At 41.5% G+C, this 21,644-nt stretch overlaps 2 protein-coding genes across 3 annotated transcripts; one reads left to right on the forward strand and one right to left on the reverse strand.

Annotated features, from left to right (window-relative positions):
- The first annotated feature begins 1,014 nt into the window (after positions 1-1,014).
- atp8b4 (ATPase phospholipid transporting 8B4) lies at positions 1,015-16,307 on the forward strand. Of its 2 annotated transcripts, XM_046393272.1 has the most exons (28): positions 1,015-1,440; positions 1,987-2,045; positions 4,372-4,430; positions 4,568-4,681; positions 4,781-4,879; positions 4,966-5,027; positions 5,165-5,237; positions 5,452-5,522; positions 5,667-5,746; positions 5,847-6,005; positions 6,158-6,246; positions 6,703-6,899; positions 7,001-7,209; positions 7,681-7,724; positions 7,812-7,977; positions 8,069-8,257; positions 8,537-8,652; positions 8,880-9,044; positions 9,129-9,240; positions 9,358-9,463; positions 10,171-10,312; positions 10,731-10,914; positions 11,893-12,116; positions 12,349-12,432; positions 12,900-13,145; positions 13,227-13,365; positions 13,443-13,573; positions 14,736-16,307. In XM_046393272.1, the coding sequence occupies exons 2-28, from the start codon at positions 2,015-2,017 to the stop codon at positions 15,036-15,038; spliced, it is 3,594 nt and encodes a 1,197-aa protein (XP_046249228.1). In that variant the 5' UTR covers positions 1,015-1,440; positions 1,987-2,014; the 3' UTR covers positions 15,039-16,307. The 2 variants fall into 2 exon arrangements, with proteins under 2 accessions (XP_046249228.1, XP_046249229.1); XM_046393273.1 differs by lacking the exons at positions 1,015-1,440; positions 1,987-2,045; positions 4,372-4,430; ... (2 more) ...; positions 4,966-5,027; positions 5,165-5,237 and adding an exon at positions 5,269-5,324.
- Positions 16,308-16,337: 30 nt separating this feature from the next.
- galk2 (galactokinase 2) lies at positions 16,338-21,588 on the reverse strand. Its single transcript, XM_046393276.1, has 10 exons — positions 21,311-21,588; positions 21,129-21,217; positions 20,589-20,712; positions 20,379-20,472; positions 20,134-20,280; positions 19,825-19,923; positions 19,487-19,639; positions 18,698-18,908; positions 18,018-18,219; positions 16,338-16,895 (listed from the first exon to the last, which is right to left on the reverse strand). Exons 1-10 carry the CDS (start codon positions 21,358-21,360, stop codon positions 16,688-16,690), a joined length of 1,377 nt encoding a protein of 458 aa, XP_046249232.1. The 5' UTR covers positions 21,361-21,588; the 3' UTR covers positions 16,338-16,687.
- Between the last annotated feature and the right edge of the window lie 56 nt (positions 21,589-21,644).

Here is a 21,644-nt window from a genome sequence, read left to right on the forward strand (position 1 = left end):
ACAGAGAGAGAGAGAGAAAAAGACAGAAACAGAGAGAGAGAGAGAGACAAACAGAAACAGACAGACAGAGAGAGAGAGAGACAAACAGAAACAGACAGACAGATAGGAAGAGGGAGGGAGAAAGAAAGACAGACAGTCTGTGTGAGAGAGAGAAACAGACAGACACAGAGAGAGAGAGAGAGAGAGAGAGAGAGAGAGAGAGAGAGAGAGACAGAAACAGATAGACAGATAGGAAGAGTGAGGGAGAAAGAAAGACAGACAGTGTGTGTGTGTGTGTGTGTGTGTGTGAGAGAGAGAGAGAAACAGACAGACAGAGAGAGGGGGGGAAGAGAGACAGCCAGAGACAGACAGTGAGAGACAGACAGAGACAGACAGTAAAAGAGGGAGAGACAGACAGACAGACAGAGAGAGAGGAAGAGTGAGGGAGAAAGAGAGACAGACAGACAGACAGACAGAGACAGACAGTGAGAGAGGGAGAGACAGACAGACAGAGAGAGAGGAAGAGTGAGGGAGAAAGAGAGACAGACAGACAGACAGACAGACAGAGACAGACAGTGAGAGAGGGAGAGACAGACAGACAGAGAGAGAGGAAGAGTGAGGGAGAAAGAGAGACAGACAGACAGACAGACAGAGAGAGAGAGAGAGAGAGAGAGAGACAGAGAGACAGGCAGACAGACAGACAGACAGACAGAGAGAGAGAGACAGAAACAGATAGACAGATAGGAAGAGTGAGGGAGAAAGAAAGACAGACAGTGTGTGTGTGTGTGTGTGTGTGTGAGAGAAAGAGAAACAGACAGACAGAGAGGGGGGGGGGGGGAGAGAGACAGCCAGAGACAGACAGTGAGAGACAGCCAGAGACAGACAGTAAAAGAGGGAGAGACAGACAGACAGACAGAGAGAGAGGAAGAGTGAGGGAGAAAGAGAGACAGACAGACAGACAGACAGAGACAGACAGTGAGAGAGGGAGAGACAGACAGACAGAGAGAGAGGAAGAGTGAGGGAGAAAGAGAGACAGACAGACAGAGACAGACAGACAGACAGACAGACAGAGAGAGAGAGAGATGCGGTTGCAGCACACCCACTCCCGCCTCCCTGATGATGAAGCCTCCCACACCGGCTCCTTGCCGTCGCTCACTGCGCGTGACCGCCGGCTGGTCTCCCGCTCCGTCTCCACGCATCTCTCTCTCGGAATGGCTTAACTGCCTCTTCGTTGCCTGCCTCAGCCACCTGCACGGCCCGCATCGTCTTCACCGCAGCGGCTGAACCAGCTTTGCTATGAGTCCGTCCATGTTTGGTGATTTTTAACACCTAATTCAGGAGGAAGATAACAGCGTTTACTGCGAATAAATCTGTTGTGATGTGATGCCTTGGGAATAAATGACTCAAAGACAGGATACATGGAGACAACAAAAGACTGCGCCTGGGAGAAACTTGTGCAAGGTATGAAACCACCATTTTAGACTAACATTATGACAAGCCTCACATTTTGCGTTTATTTAGGGGAAATTACGCGACTGTACGCGTTGTTTATGGGTTGCATGGCTCACCTGGGATATTTTACTGAGGAGACACAGTTTAAGGTACATTTATCACCCCCACTCCCCTCTTCTGAGCTCTTGTGAGTGTCATACTGTTATTGTTGATGCATTCAGAACATTTTATTGTTGTTAGTTAGTCAATTTGAGGGTAATTTTCTCACTTTTACATGCAGTTGGGTATCTTAACCAGTAACAACGCATCGGATTGTACAGGCGCATCACACAGTGTGTTTCCTGTCTCCATCTGTAAAGTGACTACAGTAACTGCAACTGTATGATGAATGTATAAAAACAATAGTACTTCCCTCCGAATTGTGATGAAGTAGAAGCATATCCAGAATGAGATTGAAAGGTTTAAGTTAAGTAAATAACATGTAGATATAGTTCTGGGGTAAATGTATTTATTAGTTACTTTCCACCTCTGATTTCCTTTTCTGATATCCTCTAGGGAAATCGTCGGGACGTCCCCGGAGAAGATGGCATTCTGGAGGCGAACTACTCATGTCGGTAAGAACAGTCTTTTGTTTTTCAAGATCTAAAATGAACAGGAAAAAATAAACAGTTTGGTGTGGAGGGTAACTGGTTGCATCCTGGTACAATTGGTATCTGCCTACCACACAGACTGAGGTGACTTTGTGCTTTGCACGTCCAGAATCTGAGTTTTCAGTATTTGCAACTGAAAAATCAATCCACATTTGAAAAATTCCCTAAATAAACAAAGAGGGAACTTCAGGTTTCAGTTATTGTGTTGTCATCTTTTTGGGAAGAACCATTTCCTGTGGCTGAAATTGATCATACCTGATTATCTAAAAGCTTCCTGTATTGATGTTGGACTCTGGAGAAATGTGGTCTGAAGCACTTGTGATTCATCTCACTGACTTCGCTATAAACTGCTCAGACTTGCCGGCAAGAGTCTGCTGAAATTAACTGTGTGCTGTATTAGAAGGGCGCTATTGCACTTACATGACTCCTAATTAAATGTTTAGGTAGACCAACACTTTTGAACAACAAAAGCCTTTCTTAATAATTAATTGCCATAGTAACCAACGGCAGGATGAGGCCGGTTTCATGTGTGAGAAGGTGTATTCTGTTGCAGCTCTGTGCGTGTGTGTGTGTGTTATGCATAATTCAGCAATGATTTAACCTCGTTTGGAAACAGCAGACCCAGCAGGGTGCTCCTTCAGGCTTTGCTCTGTGTTAAAAGAGCTTTGATAAATGATCCCGTAGGTGACTGGTTTATTTTGTGTTGTTTGTGAGTGAATACATGTCCTGTTGAGACCTCTGACAAAAGGCACGACTGAGCATCGTTATGAAACTTAATGCATCAAGGTGCCATGAGACGAATGCCAAAGCTGTGGTAAAGCTCAATTTAAACAATAGTTTGATATTTTGAAAAATAGACTTTTCCTTTTCTTACCAAGAACTTCCATGAAAAGACACCACTTTCATGTCTGTCCAATAACATGACGCTGCAGCCAGGAGACAGTCTGCTGAGAAGCAAAAGGAGAGGTGTGCTGTACTGGAGAACTGATGAGGGAGCAGGTGTGCAGGTGGGCGTGGAGGTCAGGTGAGGTGGGAACGGGGGGAGCACTACAGCTGGACAGGAAGGCAGATGGTGTCAGGAGATTATCAGTGACCAGGAGATGGGCAACAAGGAAAAGAAATGTTATGAATTGACACACATGTTTTAAAATGAACACCTCGCTTTCTCGGTGTGATGCCAGTGTTTCTCATTTGCATGAGCCGCAAGAACGAGGCTGGGACTTGTTTTTATTGTATGTGGTTGTGCGCATTTATGAAAGCACAGCAGAGGAGAAGAAGGAGCTTTGTGCCATGACATTAAAATTAAAATTCAACCTGGATTGTGTACTTTACTTTTATCTGCTTCAGGGGATTAAAGAAAAGCCCTGAACTCTATTGCAGCACTACAACAAATGCACAAGGTTCCCCCCAGTGGAAAGCTTCACTTCTGGTTTAAAATTAGCTGACAAATCCACAACACCTGGATAAACTTGTATTTTAAAATGTAACACTATGGGGTAGACTAACCCCTCAAGGGATCTCACCTCACAAAACTAAACCAAATGAAATGTTTAAATGCATTAATATGCAGACTGTGCTTGTGTAAATTCACTTTTGGTCTGCGAAGGTCATATTAATATAGATTATTTCTGCAACAGTTTAATGCTGAGGAGCGAGAGAACAAGGCAGTTTCATGGAGCTGTAGCTATAAGAACTACTCTATATAGACAAAAGTATCCAGACACACATCTTTATGGGGCTCTTTATGGGGCTGCAGGGGTCGGGCTTGGCCCCTTACTTCCAGTGAAGGGAAATCTTAATGCTTCAGCATACCAAGACATTTTGGACATTTTGCTATGCTTCCAACTTTGCTTCAGCATGACTGAGCCCCAGTACACAAAGCAAGATCCATAAAGACATGGCTGGATGAGTTTGGTGTGGAAGAACTTGACTGGCCCACACAGAGTACTGACCTGAACCCCATCCATCACTTTGAGGATGAACTGGAAAGGAAATTGTGAACCAAACCTTTTGGTCCAACATCAATGTCTGACCTCACAAATGCTCTACTCCATGAATGGGCAAAAATTCCCACATGAACACTCCAAAACCTTGTGGAAAGCCTTTTCAGAAGAGTGGAAGCTGCTATAACTGTAAAGCTGTCTATGGGTTTAGCATGCAATGTCATTAAAGTCCCTGTTGGTGTAATGATCAGGTGTCCCAGTACTTTTGTATATATAGTGTAACTTATAAATACTGTATTAATTTTTTTGTAGGTGTAATTTTATTAACTTGTGTTATTTGTGTGTAGAGAAGGAACGCCATGTGAAAGCCAATGCACGGGATTACAATGACAAGTTCTCTTATGCTGTAAGTAGACCTCAACATGACTCTTTTATCTGTATCTTAGCTTGTGTGTCCTTGAGTTTTTTATAAATAACATGTATGATTATTATTATTATAAGTATGGACTTTAGCATTTTATTTCTAACCGTGTGTCTCTTTAGGACAATCGCATCAAAACCTCAAAGTACAACGTCTTCACCTTCCTGCCCATCAACTTGTTTGAGCAGTTCCTGCGGGTGGCAAATGCTTACTTCTTAGTGCTGTTGATACTGCAGGTAGGAGAAGCTGTTTGTGGGCGAGTGTTTGATCGCATATTTTTTTGAAGGAGTATCATGTTAAAGTGGGTGAGCTAACCTGCGTTTCTTTTCGCCCAGCTGATTCCAGCAATTTCCTCTCTGTCCTGGTTCACAACCATCGTGCCTTTGGTGTTGGTGCTGCTAATCACGGCTGTGAAGGATGCGACGGATGACTATGTTAGTCCAACTTTTTTACAGCTCTTCTGAATGCTCGTTTTTAATCTCACATGGTAACATTGTTGTCACCTTTTATAAAATTTCAGTTCAGACACAAGAACGACCAGAAAGTCAACAGCCGCCAATCTCAGGTTCTCATCAGAGGAAGGTACTGTCTCACTTTCTTCTGTCTTTTTAGTTTAGATGCTCTGTATATCTGCTGAAAAGCCAAATCAGATGCACAGGTGATTATATACTGTAAGTTCATTTATTGCAATTTAATCATGAGCTGTTTTGTCTTTGAAGTTTGCAGAATGAGAAATGGATGAACGTTCGAGTGGGAGATATCATCAAACTAGAGAATAATCAGTTTGTTGCTGTGAGTATTTTTTTTTCCTTTTTTCTTGCAGCTTTTTTTAGAGGATGTGCAGCTGGTCTTTCACGTGTATGAAAATCATCAGCAAAGGTTAGCAGTAAACGATTTCTTCTGGGAAATTCAGAAGCTTCTGAGTGCTCTTGCCGGTTTAGTTTTACAGAGATTGATTTATTGCCTTTTCTCACTACTGAGGGTTTCATATTGGTTTTACACACAGGCAGACATCCTCCTCCTCTGTAGCAGTGAACCCCACGGACTATGTTACATAGAGACTGCAGAGCTGGATGGGTAAGCGCTGCACTGATTACACAAAGAAAAACCAAAGAAATTGAAACTGTGGTCGAGCACAGCATCATGAGTGTGAGGGAGGAAACCATGTTTTTGTGTCATCATGGAGGACAAGTCAGTTTTTGTAAATTTCTGCCCAAACAGAGAGACAAATCTGAAAGTTCGTCAGGCTTTGACCGTCACCTCAGATTTGGGAGATGTTACCAAACTGATGGACTTTGATGGTGAGTTAACGATCGTTTGTAACTTCATTAAGTGAATGCGTGTCTGTGATTTTCCTCCTGCAGTGGTGACTGGTGCTGTTGCATTTGCTTTGTTCCTCAGGAGAAGTCATTTGTGAACCACCCAACAACAAGCTGGATAAATTCACAGGAACTTTATACTGGAGAAACAATAAGTACCCTCTGGATAACGAAAAGATGCTGCTGCGAGGTTGTGTACTCAGAAACACTGAGTGGTGCTTTGGAATGGTTATCTTTGCTGGTAAGATTGTTTTTATTCCGTTGACGTGTTCGTTCTCCACATCAGTTAGCCACGTCTCTACATTTTCCTTCTTTCTCTCTGACCACTTCATAAACTGTCCTGTTGTTAATGTTCTGTCAACACTCGCTGATATTGTTAACCTCTAACAACAGGGTCGCAAACCAAACTGATGCAGAACTGTGGAAGGACTACATTTAAAAGAACGAGTATTGAGAAACTGATGAACACTTTGGTTTTGTGGGTAAGCTATTTTGTGGCTGCCAACAGTGTATTTTATCTTTTTATTTTCACATCCCAGCAAAAGCAAATAAATAATTAATAAACCAAAACAATTTTACAGTTGAGTCTTGCTCACAGATGTTTTTCTTGATTAATGCTCAGACTGAAGGGTGGTGCTTTGCTGGGGCTCCATAAGATTATCATTATTAGTAAGAGTGAGGTGCAGGTCATCTTGCCTTGGATGCAACAAAACTAACATTTTATTATGAAGGACAGTTCAGTCAGGAGTAATTTACACACACCCACACAGTTCTGAGAAGACTAATTAGACACAATAAATTAAAACTGCTGGAGGTGTACCATGACTGCGTGGCATCCTTGAATGAAAAGTGCTTGAAATCTAAACGTTATTCTTATTTCCGTGAAAGATAAATTCATATAATATATTGTCTTTCAAAGTGAATATGATATATTCCAGATCTTTGCCTTCCTCATTTGCATGGGAGTCATTCTGGCCATTGGAAACACCATTTGGGAGAGTTGGATTGGCAGAAACTTCCAGGTATTTTTGCCATGGGATGAGTTTCAGAACAGTGCCGTGTTCTCTGGCTTCCTCACCTTCTGGTCTTACATCATCATCCTCAACACCGTTGTGCCCATCTCACTGTACGTCAGGTAAGGACAAAGACACTAAAAGAAATAAAGAAAATCTTTTCCAGTCTTTGTAACTGATGTTGTACCCTAAATTGCATGGTTAAATCCCACCCCCTCCTCAGTGTGGAGGTTCTGCGGCTCGGTCACAGTTACTTCATTAACTGGGACCAGAAGATGTACTACAGTCAGTCGGACTCTCCGGCAGAAGCTCGCACCACCACCCTGAACGAGGAGCTGGGCCAAGTGGAGTTCATCTTCTCCGACAAGACGGGCACCCTCACCCAGAATATCATGGTCTTCAGCAAGTGCTCCATTAACGGACAGACATATGGTACGAAGCTTTCCGAAACCCTTCCATACTTTAATGCTAATATATTACTGTATTATTGTGAATCAACCTATTGCTGAGATTGGATTTAATTTAAATTTAGAAGTAATTCACGCAAATATTACTTAATTGAACAATTAATTTAAAAGGACAGAGTAAACAATATTTAATTCCAATGAAATAAAATTTCCCAATTTGACCACACTGACTGGTTGATATCCACAAATGTTTCCTATGTACCACCAAAGAATAACCAACCAAAACAACTGCGTGTGAGTGTGTTTTATTCAGGTTTAGTGGGAAACAATTAGGCCTTCTATAATTATGTCTGCAGTGAAAATGGTCAGATTAACTGTACTAGATTTTCTGCCAGCAGTGTCACTCTACTGAGACTGCACTATAGAGCTAATAAACCAGTTGCCAACATTTCTTTAGCGTTTGACAAGATATGTAAGATATCTTTTTTTCTCTCAGGTGATGTGTATAATGAGTTTGACCAGAAGGTGGAAATTACAGAGGTCAGTAAAGCTAAACAAGCCCAAACATTGTAATGGCAGCAGTAATAACAGTGTTAATAACGATGTTGTTGGTCCTTGTCTTTTCAGAAAACAGCCCGTGTGGACTTTTCTTTCAACCCTCTCTACGACAAAAGGTTTAAGTTTTATGACAGCAGCCTCGTTGAAGCCATTAAACTGGAGGATCCTGCAGTGCAGGAGTTCTTCAGACTGCTGGCTTTGTGCCACACAGTCATGCCAGAGGAGAAGAGTGAAGGTAAGACGATGCACATGGTCCAGCAGCAGCAGCAGCAGAGACAACTGAGCAGGTTAAAGTGGTTCTGACTGATGTTTCTGTTAACATGAAGGACACTTGGTGTACCAGGCTCAGTCGCCTGACGAGGGAGCGTTGGTCACTGCAGCACGAAACTTTGGGTTTGTCTTCCGCGCCCGAACCCCCGAGACCATCACGCTGTGTGAGAGGGGACGAGCTGTCACCTACCAGCTGCTGGCCATACTGGACTTCAACAACGTGCGCAAGAGAATGAGTGTCATTGGTTAGGTCTTCACTTATAATGGCAATGCTCCCTTTAGCTTGTGTGCATAGCAATCATTTGAATCCGAATTTACAGCAAGTCTGTTTCTCTACTGACTTCATATTCAAAATTTTTAATAATACCTGTGGCAGTAATAAATCTTTATTATCCAAGAATATCACGAAGTTAATAGTCTCTATGTATGTGCTTTTGTTTACAGTCTGTAATCCATACATTTGCTGTATGCAGTCCAGGTTTAATCAAAAAGGTAATTTTCTGCTATCTTGTTGTGTTTTGTAGTGAGAAATCCACAGGGGCAGATTAGACTCTACTCTAAAGGAGCTGACACTGTTATCTTTGACCTTCTGGATCCAGCTAGTGAAGACCTCATGCACACTACCTCAGAACATCTCAGTGTAAGTATGCATCTGTATTAGTAGTCTCATAAAAACCAATAAACCAGGCGAAGTTACCAAAAACATGCATGTTGCTGAATTAACACTGACGACTCCTGCAGCAGTTGCAGCCGACTGGATCAGTTGGTGCATGTAATTGTGTTGATAGTTTGTCAAAAGTTGAGAAATTATTAACATCTCAAATGAAAACTGTACTGATTAAGCACTGAATGCAACAAATTCTGCAGGAATTTGCAGGAGAAGGGCTTCGAACGTTAGCTCTGGCCTACAAAGATCTCAACGAAGATCATTTTGAAGTCTGGATGAAGAAGCTTCAGTTCGCCAACACCGTCATCGAGAACCGCGAGGATCAGCTGGCTGTTCTCTATGAAGAAATCGAGCAGGGCTTGATGGTAACACTGACATCCTTTTGTTTAGATTCTGGAGGGAATTAAACTCATTCAGCCTCTGCAGACTGACTGCTGTCTTGCTTGAAGCTTCTAGGTGCCACAGCGATCGAGGACAAACTTCAGGATGGTGTCCCAGAAACCATCGCATGTCTAAGTCTAGCCGACATCAAGATCTGGGTCCTCACAGGAGACAAACTAGGTAGCACAATTCACCTAAATGATCATTTTGACCAGGAAAACAAAAACAGATTAATTACTGCTTACCTACAGCACATGTGAAAAGCTGCAGCGCTGTAAACTGTGTAAAACATTTCAGAGACCGCGATGAACATTGGCTACTCCTGCAACATGCTGCGAGACGACATGAACGAGGTGTTTGTTATCTCTGGCCACACGCCGCCGGAGGTGCAGCGGCAACTCAGGTGACACAGTGTCCATTTTACTTACCATTTAACCTCCACTCACGCAACAGGTTGACACAACTGCGAGTGAAAATCTAGGCTTGTAAAGCCTTGAAAATGCTTTGCCTTTAAGGAATAGTTTATCAGGTTAACCAGGAGACCTCTGTCATTCGGCACAAGGTTGAAGGCACAAGATGGAGAATCTGTCAGGTGCTGTTTATAAATACACCACTCAAAGTTGGTCGCCGTGATGGTCGAGTGAGCCTGAGAGTGAAAGAAGAGCAGAGGAGAGAGACAGAGACAGCATGGAACCTGATCCCTATGGTTTTATGTGGTCCTGACCTCACTCTGTTATTGCCTATGAGCTACACACCACTTCCCCAAACACTGCAAAATACTAAGAAAACAGCAACGTGCAGGCAGAGGGCTGCAGACACAGCTACACCCTTTGTGGGTCTCAAGTGATGATTGAGAGATTTCTTTTGTACGATTCTAGACATTTTTTGTGCATAATATGCCTTTAATAAAGCTCTTATAATAGTGTTCATACTTCAGTTGCAGTATTCATAATGTATAATTCATTTATTATATTTTTATTCTATCATATATTTTCTTTTTATTATTTCTTGTACTGTGTTGTAAGTACTTCTATTTTTAGCGCCTCATCTTTTTTTGTTTTTTCTAACTTACTTGACTCTCTGCTTTTACTGGCGTTTTTCTCTCTGCAGGAGCGCCAAAGAGCACATTCTGGGTGTGAGTCGAGTAAGCAGTGCAGGAGATGTTGAGAAGACAGATATGTATGCAGATGACTCTGTGTCTGAAGAAACAATTATTGCAGAGTATGCCTTGGTCATCAATGGACACAGTTTAGTAAGATACACTCAATTTTGTAAGATCATTTTCCTGAGGTGGAATGATAACTCTTTCCTGCTTTGTGCTTCTTTTTATTCTGGTACTGATGCCTGCAGGTTTTGTTAAACACCTTGTTGTGTTGCTGTCTGCTGACTCTGGCATCTTTGTACCTGCTGCTGACTGTGCTTAAGTCTGTAATGAGCAGAGAGCTGCTGTGCTGTTGAGAGCCTTAAGCTGTATGACAGGTTTTCATTAGCATCCATTTCCTCACAGCGGAGCAGCTTCCCGGCTCTGCCTTGAGCCGTGTGCTTGATGCACAACAGCTCGATGGAAATGTTACATCGAGCTGTTTCTTGGTGTTGCCTCTGCGGGGGTTTGACAATATAGGATGGTAATGATAGCTTTAGCAGGTTTGATATGTGTGCTCTCCCTGCAGGCTCATGCTCTGGAGCCTCAGCTGGAGCTCATCCTGCTGGACCTGGCCTGTCTGTGTAAAACAGTCATCTGCTGCCGCGTCACTCCGATGCAGAAAGCCCAAGTGGTGGAGCTGGTGAAGAGGCACAAGAAGGCCGTCACTCTGGCTATTGGGGATGGAGCCAATGACATCAGCATGATCAAGAGTAAGTCTCAGAGGTAACAGGAGCAGGAAGGTATGAGACTCTGCTGTTCAGGAACAGCAGCGTGACGCACGCTTGTCATGTATTAGCATTACATTTGAATGTAATTTTCCTTATTACGTGTAGCTGGTGATTAAAGAACAATTACAACACTTCTGAAGACGTTCACAGAGTCCTCAGAGACTCCTACAATCAGCTGAATGAAAACATATTGAGTCTGTGGAACATCCCAAAATATTTTTAACCTGTTTCTCAAGTTGCGCCTCTTTCCTTAACCAAAGTATCTAGAAAGTTTGTTCAATTTATAGGCGAACCAAAATTTTAAATGTTGTTTTCAGTTTTATTGTGATATATTTCTTTCCATATAATATCCAATATTCATTGCAAAATAACATGCTAATGAGAACAAATGTGATTTCTGGCTGCCTGGATTGCAAAATAAAGGCACAACTTGAAAAACATGTTAAACCAAAACTGAATATTCGTTCATCCAGATGATTACATGATTCAGAAAATATCTTCAGAAGATCGGTAAGTGTCCTAAAAAAATCTTATGGGTTTTTCAAGGTCAATGGGTGTCTAACGTTCAGGAAAACTGAGACTACATGAGCAGTGAGCTGAGCTGAAGCTGCTGTGCGTCGTGAGGCTCAGCTGTCACAACAAGACACTCAGTCCATGATTACAGCCTCGTCGTGGTCAATAACTGTCTCACAGAAGAAAGAAGACACTAATATTCTATTGCAGTCAGCAGCTTTCTGTCTGTTTTTTATTATTTTGGTTTCAGGTCTTCTGTAGCTGAACCTGACCTTCTCATGCCACCAATAACACAATTTATTTATGGGAAAGCTCGGTCAGCAGTTTTTTGAATACGTAAATTTGATTTAAATTCACACGCACATATTTGAAGGGTTTAAGTTATAAATGGAAAATCTTTTTGCGTGTTTCTCTGAACTTTGCCTTGTTTGTTCGTCTCGCCCTCAGCTGCTCACATCGGCGTGGGCATCAGCGGTCAGGAGGGGATGCAGGCGGTTCTGGCGTCGGATTTCTCCTTTGCTCAGTTTCGGTACCTGCGGCGGCTCCTGCTGGTCCACGGACGCTGGTCCTACTTCCGCATGTGTAATTTCCTGTGCTATTTCTTCTACAAGAACTTTGCCTTCACGTTGGTACACTTCTGGTACGGTTTCTTCTGTGGTTTCTCAGCTCAGGTGAGAACACAGTGATATGTCTGGTGGCCTGTATGCTATTTTTGAAACTCTTTTTTATATTGAGAGATTTATTTTATGCCACACATTATGCCACCTTTTGCTCAGGAAATAAATTGGATTCCTTTGCATTTGAAGTCCTGAAATTGTACTGATGTTAAACTGAGATTAAAAACCTGGATTCAAATTAAATTTTCATGTATAAATCATATATATATCTGTCCTTTCTCCCCAGACTGTGTATGACCAGTGGTTCATTACCCTTTTCAATATAGTTTATACGTCTCTACCAGTTCTGGCGATGGGACTTTTTGATCAGGTAATGCTGTTAAATATGTCATGAAAATGAGGCACTGACTTTAATTAGTTAATATCAAATTACATAAATCTTTTTAAAAGAAACTCTTCATTTCTAAGTTTGGCTTGAAGTCCATTTATTTTTCCAGAAGCTATCTTATACTTTCCTTTTTTGTTTTTCTTTTCAAGATACTGTCAAGTCATGCAGGTGAATATCCCACTATTGTAGACCTCTTTAACTCTGTCGTGATTTGTAAACTTCCCAAAGTTGCCCAAATATCTAACCCTAAAGTAGATCCTACGCTAAATTTAACTTCTCTGTGACCCTAACCTGATCAACCCACATCAGGATCCAGTACTGTACATTGTTGATGTATCATATTCAGTGTACCATCTGCTATAAAACTACCATCGAGTACTTGCCTCAGTACTTCACCCTATCCTAACTATTATACACAATAACACTCATCATATCTCCGGTTCCTACAGGATGTCAATGACCAGAACAGCCTTCGCTACCCGAGCCTGTACAAACCCGGCCAGCAAAACCTTCTCTTCAACAAACGGCAGTTTTTCCTGTGCGCACTGCAGGGTATGGCCACCTCATTCCTGCTCTTCTTTATTCCCTATGGAGCCTTCTCTGTCATGGTGAAAGAGGACGGCTCCCACTTTTCTGACCAACAGGCGTTTGCTGTCACCACAGCAACATCCCTGGTCATTGTTGTAAGTGTTCAGGTAAGAGTCTAAACAAAGCAAAGCAGACAAAAATAGCCCAGTTGTTTAGAAAGATTAACACCATATTTATGTGCGTCCTAGATTGGACTCGACAAACACTACTGGACAGCTGTCAATCACCTCTTCGTTTGGGGCAGCCTGACAGTGTACTTTGCCATATTATTTACACTGCAAAGCGATGGCATATTTGGAATATTACCAAGTAATTTCTCATTCATCGGTAAGTCGGCCTCAGACAGAAATAATACCAACGGATGGAAACTGAGTTTAGATAAATTCTGTTTTATTTTTCCTCAGGTGCAGCCCGCAACTGTCTGTCAGAGAAGAGTGTGTGGTTGGTCATTCTGCTCACCACCGTGGTGTGTGTGGTGCCCGGCTTAGCGGTCAGCTTCCTGAGAGTCAACCTCTTCCCAACTCTAACAGATAAGGTACGTCAATACACACAGCGCTCAGACAAGACCTGAACACTTCGTTAACGTTTCTAGGGGTGGAAAGTTGAGTGTATTAAGTACGTACAGTTTGGAAGCAGTTGTACTTTACTTAAGTATTTCCTGTCATGCCTGGTGTTTTTGTTATGCTTTGTCTTTTGATTTCTGTCCATGTGTCATGTTCCATGTTGTCTTGTGCTTCCATGTATTATGTTAAAGGTTTTTGTCATGTCCTGTTTTATTTTGAAAGTGTCTCTTCCTCTGTGTGCCCTGTTTTCATGTAGCTTTGCTTTAGTTTTCTTGATTGCTTTCTCCCTCCTGATGTGTGTCACCTGTGTCTCGTTACCATGTCTATTTAGTCCTTGTCTTCCCAGTCACCTTTGTCTGAGTGTTGAATGTCTTTTGTATCATGCCAGGAGCTTTTTTGCCTTGTTCGTCCATGCCATGCCAGGAGTTTTTGTCCCACAGTTAGTTTCTGAGTCACAGTAAGTGTGAGCTTGTTTAAGTTAGGTTTTGTTTTCTAAATAAAGACTATTGTTTTTTGGACCTCCACTACGCCTGCCTGCTCCTTTAGACTCTGCATCGGGGTTCAGTAAATTTCTGTGTCAGCGACGCCGACCCTTCGTGACATTTCCATTCAATGTTATTTTAGGCATCTACTGGACTACATTTCAGTTTCACTTTCTCCTGCAGTACATGTACGTGACAGCTACAGTTGCTAATTATTTTCCAGATTAAGAAGAAAAAAAAATCGATGGTCACCTTTTAAAATACAGATATCTGTCAATTGTTATTGTCGTAAAAAGGTCAATTTATCCAATATTTCACCAAAAAAAGCAAAGACCAGAGAAAAGTCAAAATGATGAATTCATTTTTTCATCTTTCATCTCAGCTGAAAACTGCTGGACAAAACTACAAACTGTATATGAAGTAGTTAAAACAAGCTTCATTTCAATCAGCTACAACAGCAAGATACTAGTTACACATTAAATTAACAATATTAACAATCTAACAATGTCTGCATATCAGTCACAGGTGCTACTGTACGCAAAACAAGTCATTTTTCTCTTGATATTGTAAGTACATTTTCCTGAAAATACTGCTGTACTTCAGTAAGATCTTAAGTGTAAAATATTTCCTCTTAATGTCTTTATTTTGACAGGTTCGCCATCTGCAACAGTCCAGAAAGAAGGAAGGACCTCAGGAGCAGAACCTGAGGCGAGTACGCCGGACGAGCTCCCGCCGCTCTGCCTACGCCTTCTCCCATCAACAGGGATACGGAGAACTGATCACCTCAGGCAAAAACATGAGGATGAGCGCTGTGTTGTCTGGCGGCTCTCCCGGGGGAACCGCACTCAGTTCCACCTGGATAGAAAATGTGTTGAAGAGAAGGAACGAAGTGTCTTGCGCCTCTGATGAAAACACGGGGATGCCAGAGAGCAGCCAGAGACAGCACAGAGACTGAACCTGACCAACAGATACTGTACACACTGTACGATAACATGGATCAGGTACAAATACTGTGATATGTACACGGTATGAGTGTCCTTCATTTGGGTGAATTCGAATCCAACAACCCCGACGTACCTCGTTTTTTTATTAGAGTGAATCACGCGTACTCTGTTGAATCTTAAAGGCCGATCAAAACATGATCATCTAGAGGAAAAAATGTCTTATTTATCATACAAAATATTCATTTAAAGTCAGCTTGACAATAGCAAGTTATATTTTGCATGAGTAGCTAACGTTAAAGAAATATTTGTCAGGTGGATGTGTAGATTCGCTATAATTTTCATGGCATTTCTGAATAGTAAAGAAAGGTTGGGACGTTAAGAGGAACGTTTAGCTGTCACAAACAAGCTAAAATAAAGGAAGCCACAGGCACCAGTACAAAGAGTACGAATGCAGAAAAACTGATTAGACTTCCATCTGTAAAGCCTATGCACCAAAACCCTCCCCTCAACTTACATCCAAAGTGCTAAAACACAAGCGTTTTTTTTGTAAATACTGACGTAAAGCTGCTGAATACAGCGATAAGCACAAATGAAATTTTGACTTGAATACACTCTGGAAACCTCAGATATGGTTCATGTAATGCTATCATTCTGAGACACTTTTTCTGTGCTGTGCCTTATGGTTCCGGTTAAAAGATCATTTTCTCTTTGGTTTGAGTTCATCCAAACAAATCTGAAAATCTGGAATGCATGGCTTGAATGTCATATCCTCTAAAACATCCTCTTTAAAATACTGATTTACCTCTCACTGTAAATCTCATTTAAATACAGCATTTCAATGATCATTATTAATCTCCCAACATGATGTTCCCCGCTTCAGAATGACTAAAACAAAATGGAAATTAGCTTTAAAAACCTTGAGTATTTCAACCAACAACAATAGTATCCTCTCCTCATCAAATGTTTACTTGATATTTGACCAGAGGAAATGTGATAAAGCTCCCTGAACAGATTTAAAAGCACAAAGCTGCAGTTACATTCAGTGCAGTGCAGAAACATGTGCCTTAGACCACCGAGCCTCCACCATCACTGCTCTCTAATCAAAGTGAAAACTGATCCTGCTCAGCATGTCACCTTCTAATCAACTCTGATTTCTCTGTGGCTCACACAACTTTAAAACAGCCAGAAGAAACATGTGATGCCAGAAAATATTCAGCACATTTAATTATTCATGATTTTTTTTAACCTCGTTATGTTCATGTAAAAAAATGTTTAGTTTTTTTTTTAAAGGATGAATGAATTTCCTACAGTAGCACAAATCAAACACGATTGTTCTTTTATTTGTTATTATTGAATTTGATACAAAATCAATTTAATACAAAAACCCCTAACATTCATGATTTTTTTTTTCAAAAAACATATTTTAACAGAAAAAAACCCCTTTGTTAGAAAAAATTAACTTTTGGCCCTTATAATTCCAGAATAAAGTGAGAAGAGTAAAAAGGCAAAAAGAAACAGCACAGCAAGTTTTATATTTTGTATTGTCATTTTCAAGTGCCTTCTGCCTCAAGTTTAGGTGTGAAAAAATGTCATGTATTTCCTCACAGCAGCGTATTTGAAACTGAATGACAGCTGTATGAGCAGACACGAGTGATTTATTTCACTCCTCGAGGAAAACTGCAGCTCCCCCACCCGGCTTTGACACAAACAAACTCTGTTTTTCCATTGCTGCTCTCCGTGGATCAGGGAGGTAGTAGGACTCCCTCACTGCCTGTAAGAAAGACTCCACCTTCTCACTGGGAACCATGGAGACAGCACAGCCTCCCCAACCTGCTCCTGTCAGCCGGGATCCCACAGCCCCAGACTTCCTGCGACCAAGAGAAACAAGAAACAAGTGTCAAGCCAACATATGAAGGCCTTCAACACTCTTAATCACGACTTTAGGAGGAATGGCGGAGGAGATGGCACAAAGGGCCTTATATATAACCAATGACTGATGATTACTGATGTTGAGTGGGTATGACAGTCATGTTCACCATCTTAGTTTGCCAGGCCATGTCAGCTTGCCAGCATTTGCTAATGCTCACTAAACACAAAGTACGGCTGAGGCTGATGGGAATGTCATTAATTTTTGTGGGTATTCAGCCATGAAACAAAGTAATTGAAGTGCATTTACATAGTGCTTTTCTAGTTTTTCTAAAGTAAAGTCTAGAAGTAAGACGATCACAAGAGCCATGAATGTCATTCCCACATTATACTGCAATCCATTCAGGAGTTGATGAGACATTTCAGTCCACGTTACCCTCCTTATAGCCACACTGCTAGCATGGATATAAAAACAGAATAAATTTTAAAGTAAAACTTTCCAGTAAGTGTGGACAATCACTTTCATCATTGAGTGTCTAAAAAATAAACTTTGAGGCTCTGTTACTTTATGCTTAATGGTACATACTGGCTTGTAAACGCTGCCGAATCTGGACAAAAAAACAAAACAAAATAGGTTTTTCACAGCAGACATTTTGACTTGTCATATCAGGATGAGCGCGGGTGGTACGAGTAACTGGATTTGAGTATGTAGCGCGTTCACACTGGAGGAGTATACTCAAAACAGTCTGCTTTCATACAGAAACATATCTGAGTGGGCTGTTGATGTACGCTGTCTAAAAACTTCAATTTAGTAAAAAAATAAATAAATAAATGAAGTTTAATTAGTAGTTACATTTTTAAAAAGGCAGTTTAACTAATGCCTCACAGTATCATTTCCTATTAGTGTACAATTTTTTAGTAAGTTTATTTATAAGTCATATAGTACATATGCAATTATATGTAGTATATAATATCAGGAGCCTGAGCAGCTGAGAGGTTATTCAGCCATACAACTCGTAAATTACTGCAGCTTATATAAAACAGTTTTTTTATGTCTAAAACTGCACCGCCTCAGGTCTCATTTTACCCAATCTTCAGTCTAAATCTGTGGTAGCCACACTCACAGACAGACGTCCACCAGTTGATCCAGTTCAGGGCAGCTGCACTCATAAAGGTCTCTGCAGCTTGCGTGGCTCTGGTTCATCAGGTCTCCCAGCAGTCGTATGGACTCGGCAGGTTGGGAGTCGCACACGCTCTTAAACCGCAGCACTCGTGCAGCTTCGCCGTACACGTGCTTGGCCCGCTGGTGCAGCCTGAAATGCGTCACTGAGAGAGTCGAGTCATTCATTCATTCAATTCACAACGACGAGGAAAAGACAAAAGTTTACACGACAGCTAATTGCTTCAGTAAGCGTTCACGTTTAAGATATAAAGATAAACAGATGGGGTGGTGCAGTGGTTGGCACTGTCGCCTCATAACAAGAGGGTTCAAATCCCGGTCTGGGCCCTTCTATGTGGAGTTTGCATGTTCTCCCTGTGCCTGCGTGGGGTTTCTCCAGGTACTCTGGCTTCCTCCCACAATACCAAAAACATGCACATTAGGTTAATTGGCTACTCTACATTGCCCCTAGGTGTGAGTGTGAGAGTGTGTGGTTGTCTGTCTTTGTGTGTTGGCCCTGCGATTGACTGGCGACCAGTCCAGGGTGAACCCCGCCTCTCGCCCGTAGTCAGCTCGGGTCGAGGCTCCAGCTCTCCGGATAAGCGGTATAGAAAATGGATGGATGAATAAACAGATGTTGCTCACCATGCTGGGTGTTAGCGCTCAGCAGCTCTGAGGAAAACTGCTCGGAGGTGATGCCCAGCGCCACGCAGATCTCCTCTCGGCTGTATGGCTCAGGGTGCAGCACGTCGTCCACCAGAGTCAGCATGTCCTCCAGGGAGGCCTTCAGCTCCGTCTGAACCTGGGCCAGCTTCAACAACCTGCTCGAGTCCAGACCGCGCGCCTGGGCCAGCATCTGAATGAAATTTTTTTAAATCAACACTGATGGAGTGATACATTCTTCACTCACACACAAGGCACTTGATGTTCATGTTCCCATTGACTATGTTGTCCACTTAAGCTTTATTCATATTTAAATATATTTGCACGAGATGAATGCACTCTCCTGGTTTTAACTACGTTGTTTCACCATGTTAAATCCACAAAAAATAGCAATATTATATTAAGCAACAGCAATAATAATATTAAAATAATGCTTTAAGGCAGTGTTCTTCTGACTCAAACCGAATAAAGAGGCTTACAGCTTCAAACAAGCACAGTAACACAAAAAACAAAATGTACTATGACACATAAGGAAGATAAACAATTATTTTACCTTATCAATTTGTTTGATTTGATTAATTAAAAAAGAAGCGATACAGGTATTGATAAACTGAGCATTCCACAACTGGAAACAAACAGAGAACAATCTAAATGAGAGAGGGGGACGTGGTACAAAACCTGTAGCGTAAAAATTCCTCTTGAAAATTTTAACTGTTTTTCCTGTCCCATAAATCATCCTTTGAGCACAGCTTCAGGACAAGATCACGTTACCTTTGTGGCGATCCGACACTCGACCACACGGATGTTGAAGTGAGACGAAGCAGCTTTGTTCATCTCCACGCAGCAGCTGGAGATCACAAACACGGCCCCATCAGGGAGCTTGACATCAGTGGCTCGCAGAGGCTGGAACTCAATCAGCTTTGCCTGCCAGACAAAAATAAATAAATAAAAAATACAATTAATAAGCGGTGACTACATAGAAAATGTTCAGGAACAACAAACTCCATGAAACAAACCATTATTCCAGACAATTGCTGATTGTATTACCTGACTCCGAACAACTTGCACTACTTGTTAGAGCTGATATACTGAAAGGAGAGTGTGCATACCTTTCCTCTCTCTGCCAGGAATGAAATGGACTGGTCCATGCCCCCTCCCTCTGTGCCAATGTAGCGCTCACATTTGGCACATATCTCAGCCAGTGCTGTCTGGAAGATTAAAACAAGAAAAAGTGTAATGAAATGACTAATATTCTCTTATATTGAGGACTATTGAAACTGGAGCACATTAACGGTTCGCTTTAAAGTCACATTTGCTTGTAAAGTGATTTTTAATTTTTTAACATTTTGACTGCCAAAGTTTGCATAGCACTTTTTCTTTTGTGAATATATAATGTGTACTATACTAAAGCATTTTACCTTGGAGAGGGACTTTTGATTTGCCTCCATTGTAACAAGTCCGGCACAACAAACTAAGGCACTGGAACTGGACAGGCCAGAGCTTGGAGGAATGGTTCCATCTACGACACATGACATCCCTGCTAAATGAGCGATCTCAAACTTCTCCTGTAATAATACACAACAAGAAGGTTAAAGCAGTATTGCATACCAACTGCTACCCTTGTCATGACTGAAGGATAAGCAGAACCAAACACACATCTTACCTGAATACCTTTGACTCCACAGAGAAAATAATAATGCCACTTTGGATTCTCTCTGTCTATGGCGATGTCCTCTGAACACGACACGGTAAAATCCCTGCAAAGCGACAAACATCGTGAAAACAGACGATACTGCACATGCATTTAAAGCTCCTGACGTAATTACACAAGCTGAATGTAAGAAGTAAACGATGATGGGTGGTCAAGCCTTACTTGTACTGAGGATTTGTGTTGGCCAGCACGATTGTCCCTGAATTGTTTACTGAGACGGCTGCAAGGATATTTTGTTCAATAGCCATTGGAAGAACAGAGTAGCCACAGTAGTCGATGTGCTCTCCTGTTAAATATTAAAAAAATTGAAAGGTAATAGATATATACAAAGCATTTTACCAGAGAAGAGACTAAATGATTTAACTGCCATGGGTTTGACACTACATCCAAGACTTGTGGACTAAAGCTGTGAATATCTTATATTGAATGTCCTTAATTTAAAATACTTTCCCTTAATTAAACTGTACGTCTCTCAGTTATTTTCTTCTTCTTAGAATGGCTGTAAGTCCTTTGAACACTTTCTAAAAACAATACAGATGTTAAAGATGACCCTTTTGGTAGCAGAAGACATTCATCTATGATGAATAATAACATAAAAAGTTCTTGAAGATTGCAAAAGCAATAAAAATGTATGGGAACATAAGTCCTTTTTCAAAGATATGAGAAACTTTTAAGCCTTTTAAGCGAATAAAATGAAATTACCTATGAGATTTACCCTTCCAGGAGCACATGCATAGAAAAGAGGAGATTCACCATACTTTGTTTCAAAAGTGTTTTTCAAGTTTTGCAGTCTGTAAGAAATTATAGATTAAGAAATGAAGTGAGTATCAAACAGAGTAGGCTACATGTTTGTTGTAATCCACATCTCAATGACTGCTACTCACCTTGCATTGGCCATAATTGCAGTCCTTAACTTGGGCGGGTTTGTGGCCATTTCTGCCAGTTTTAAACAAATATGATTGTGCTTCTTGCAGTCAGACAGTGGAGCTCAAAGCTTTTGCTATATCCTGGCCACAATCAGCTGACTGTAACCCGAGGATCCCGGATACAAATCACTGAACTGAGGTCAGCTCTAATACCACGAGTTCGGTACAGTTTAATGCTGTTAAGTTCCTGTTTGTTACAAGGGAGCTGACTCTGAAACAGTTGAGGCTGCAGCGGCAAAAACACGGAAGTGCGTATGGGAGGAGTGTGAAGCGGAGCGCGTGAGGATGACGT

This window comes from Scatophagus argus, chromosome 7 (genome assembly GCF_020382885.2).
Source record: "Scatophagus argus isolate fScaArg1 chromosome 7, fScaArg1.pri, whole genome shotgun sequence".
In the NCBI taxonomy this organism is placed as follows: Eukaryota; Metazoa; Chordata; class Actinopteri; family Scatophagidae; genus Scatophagus; species Scatophagus argus.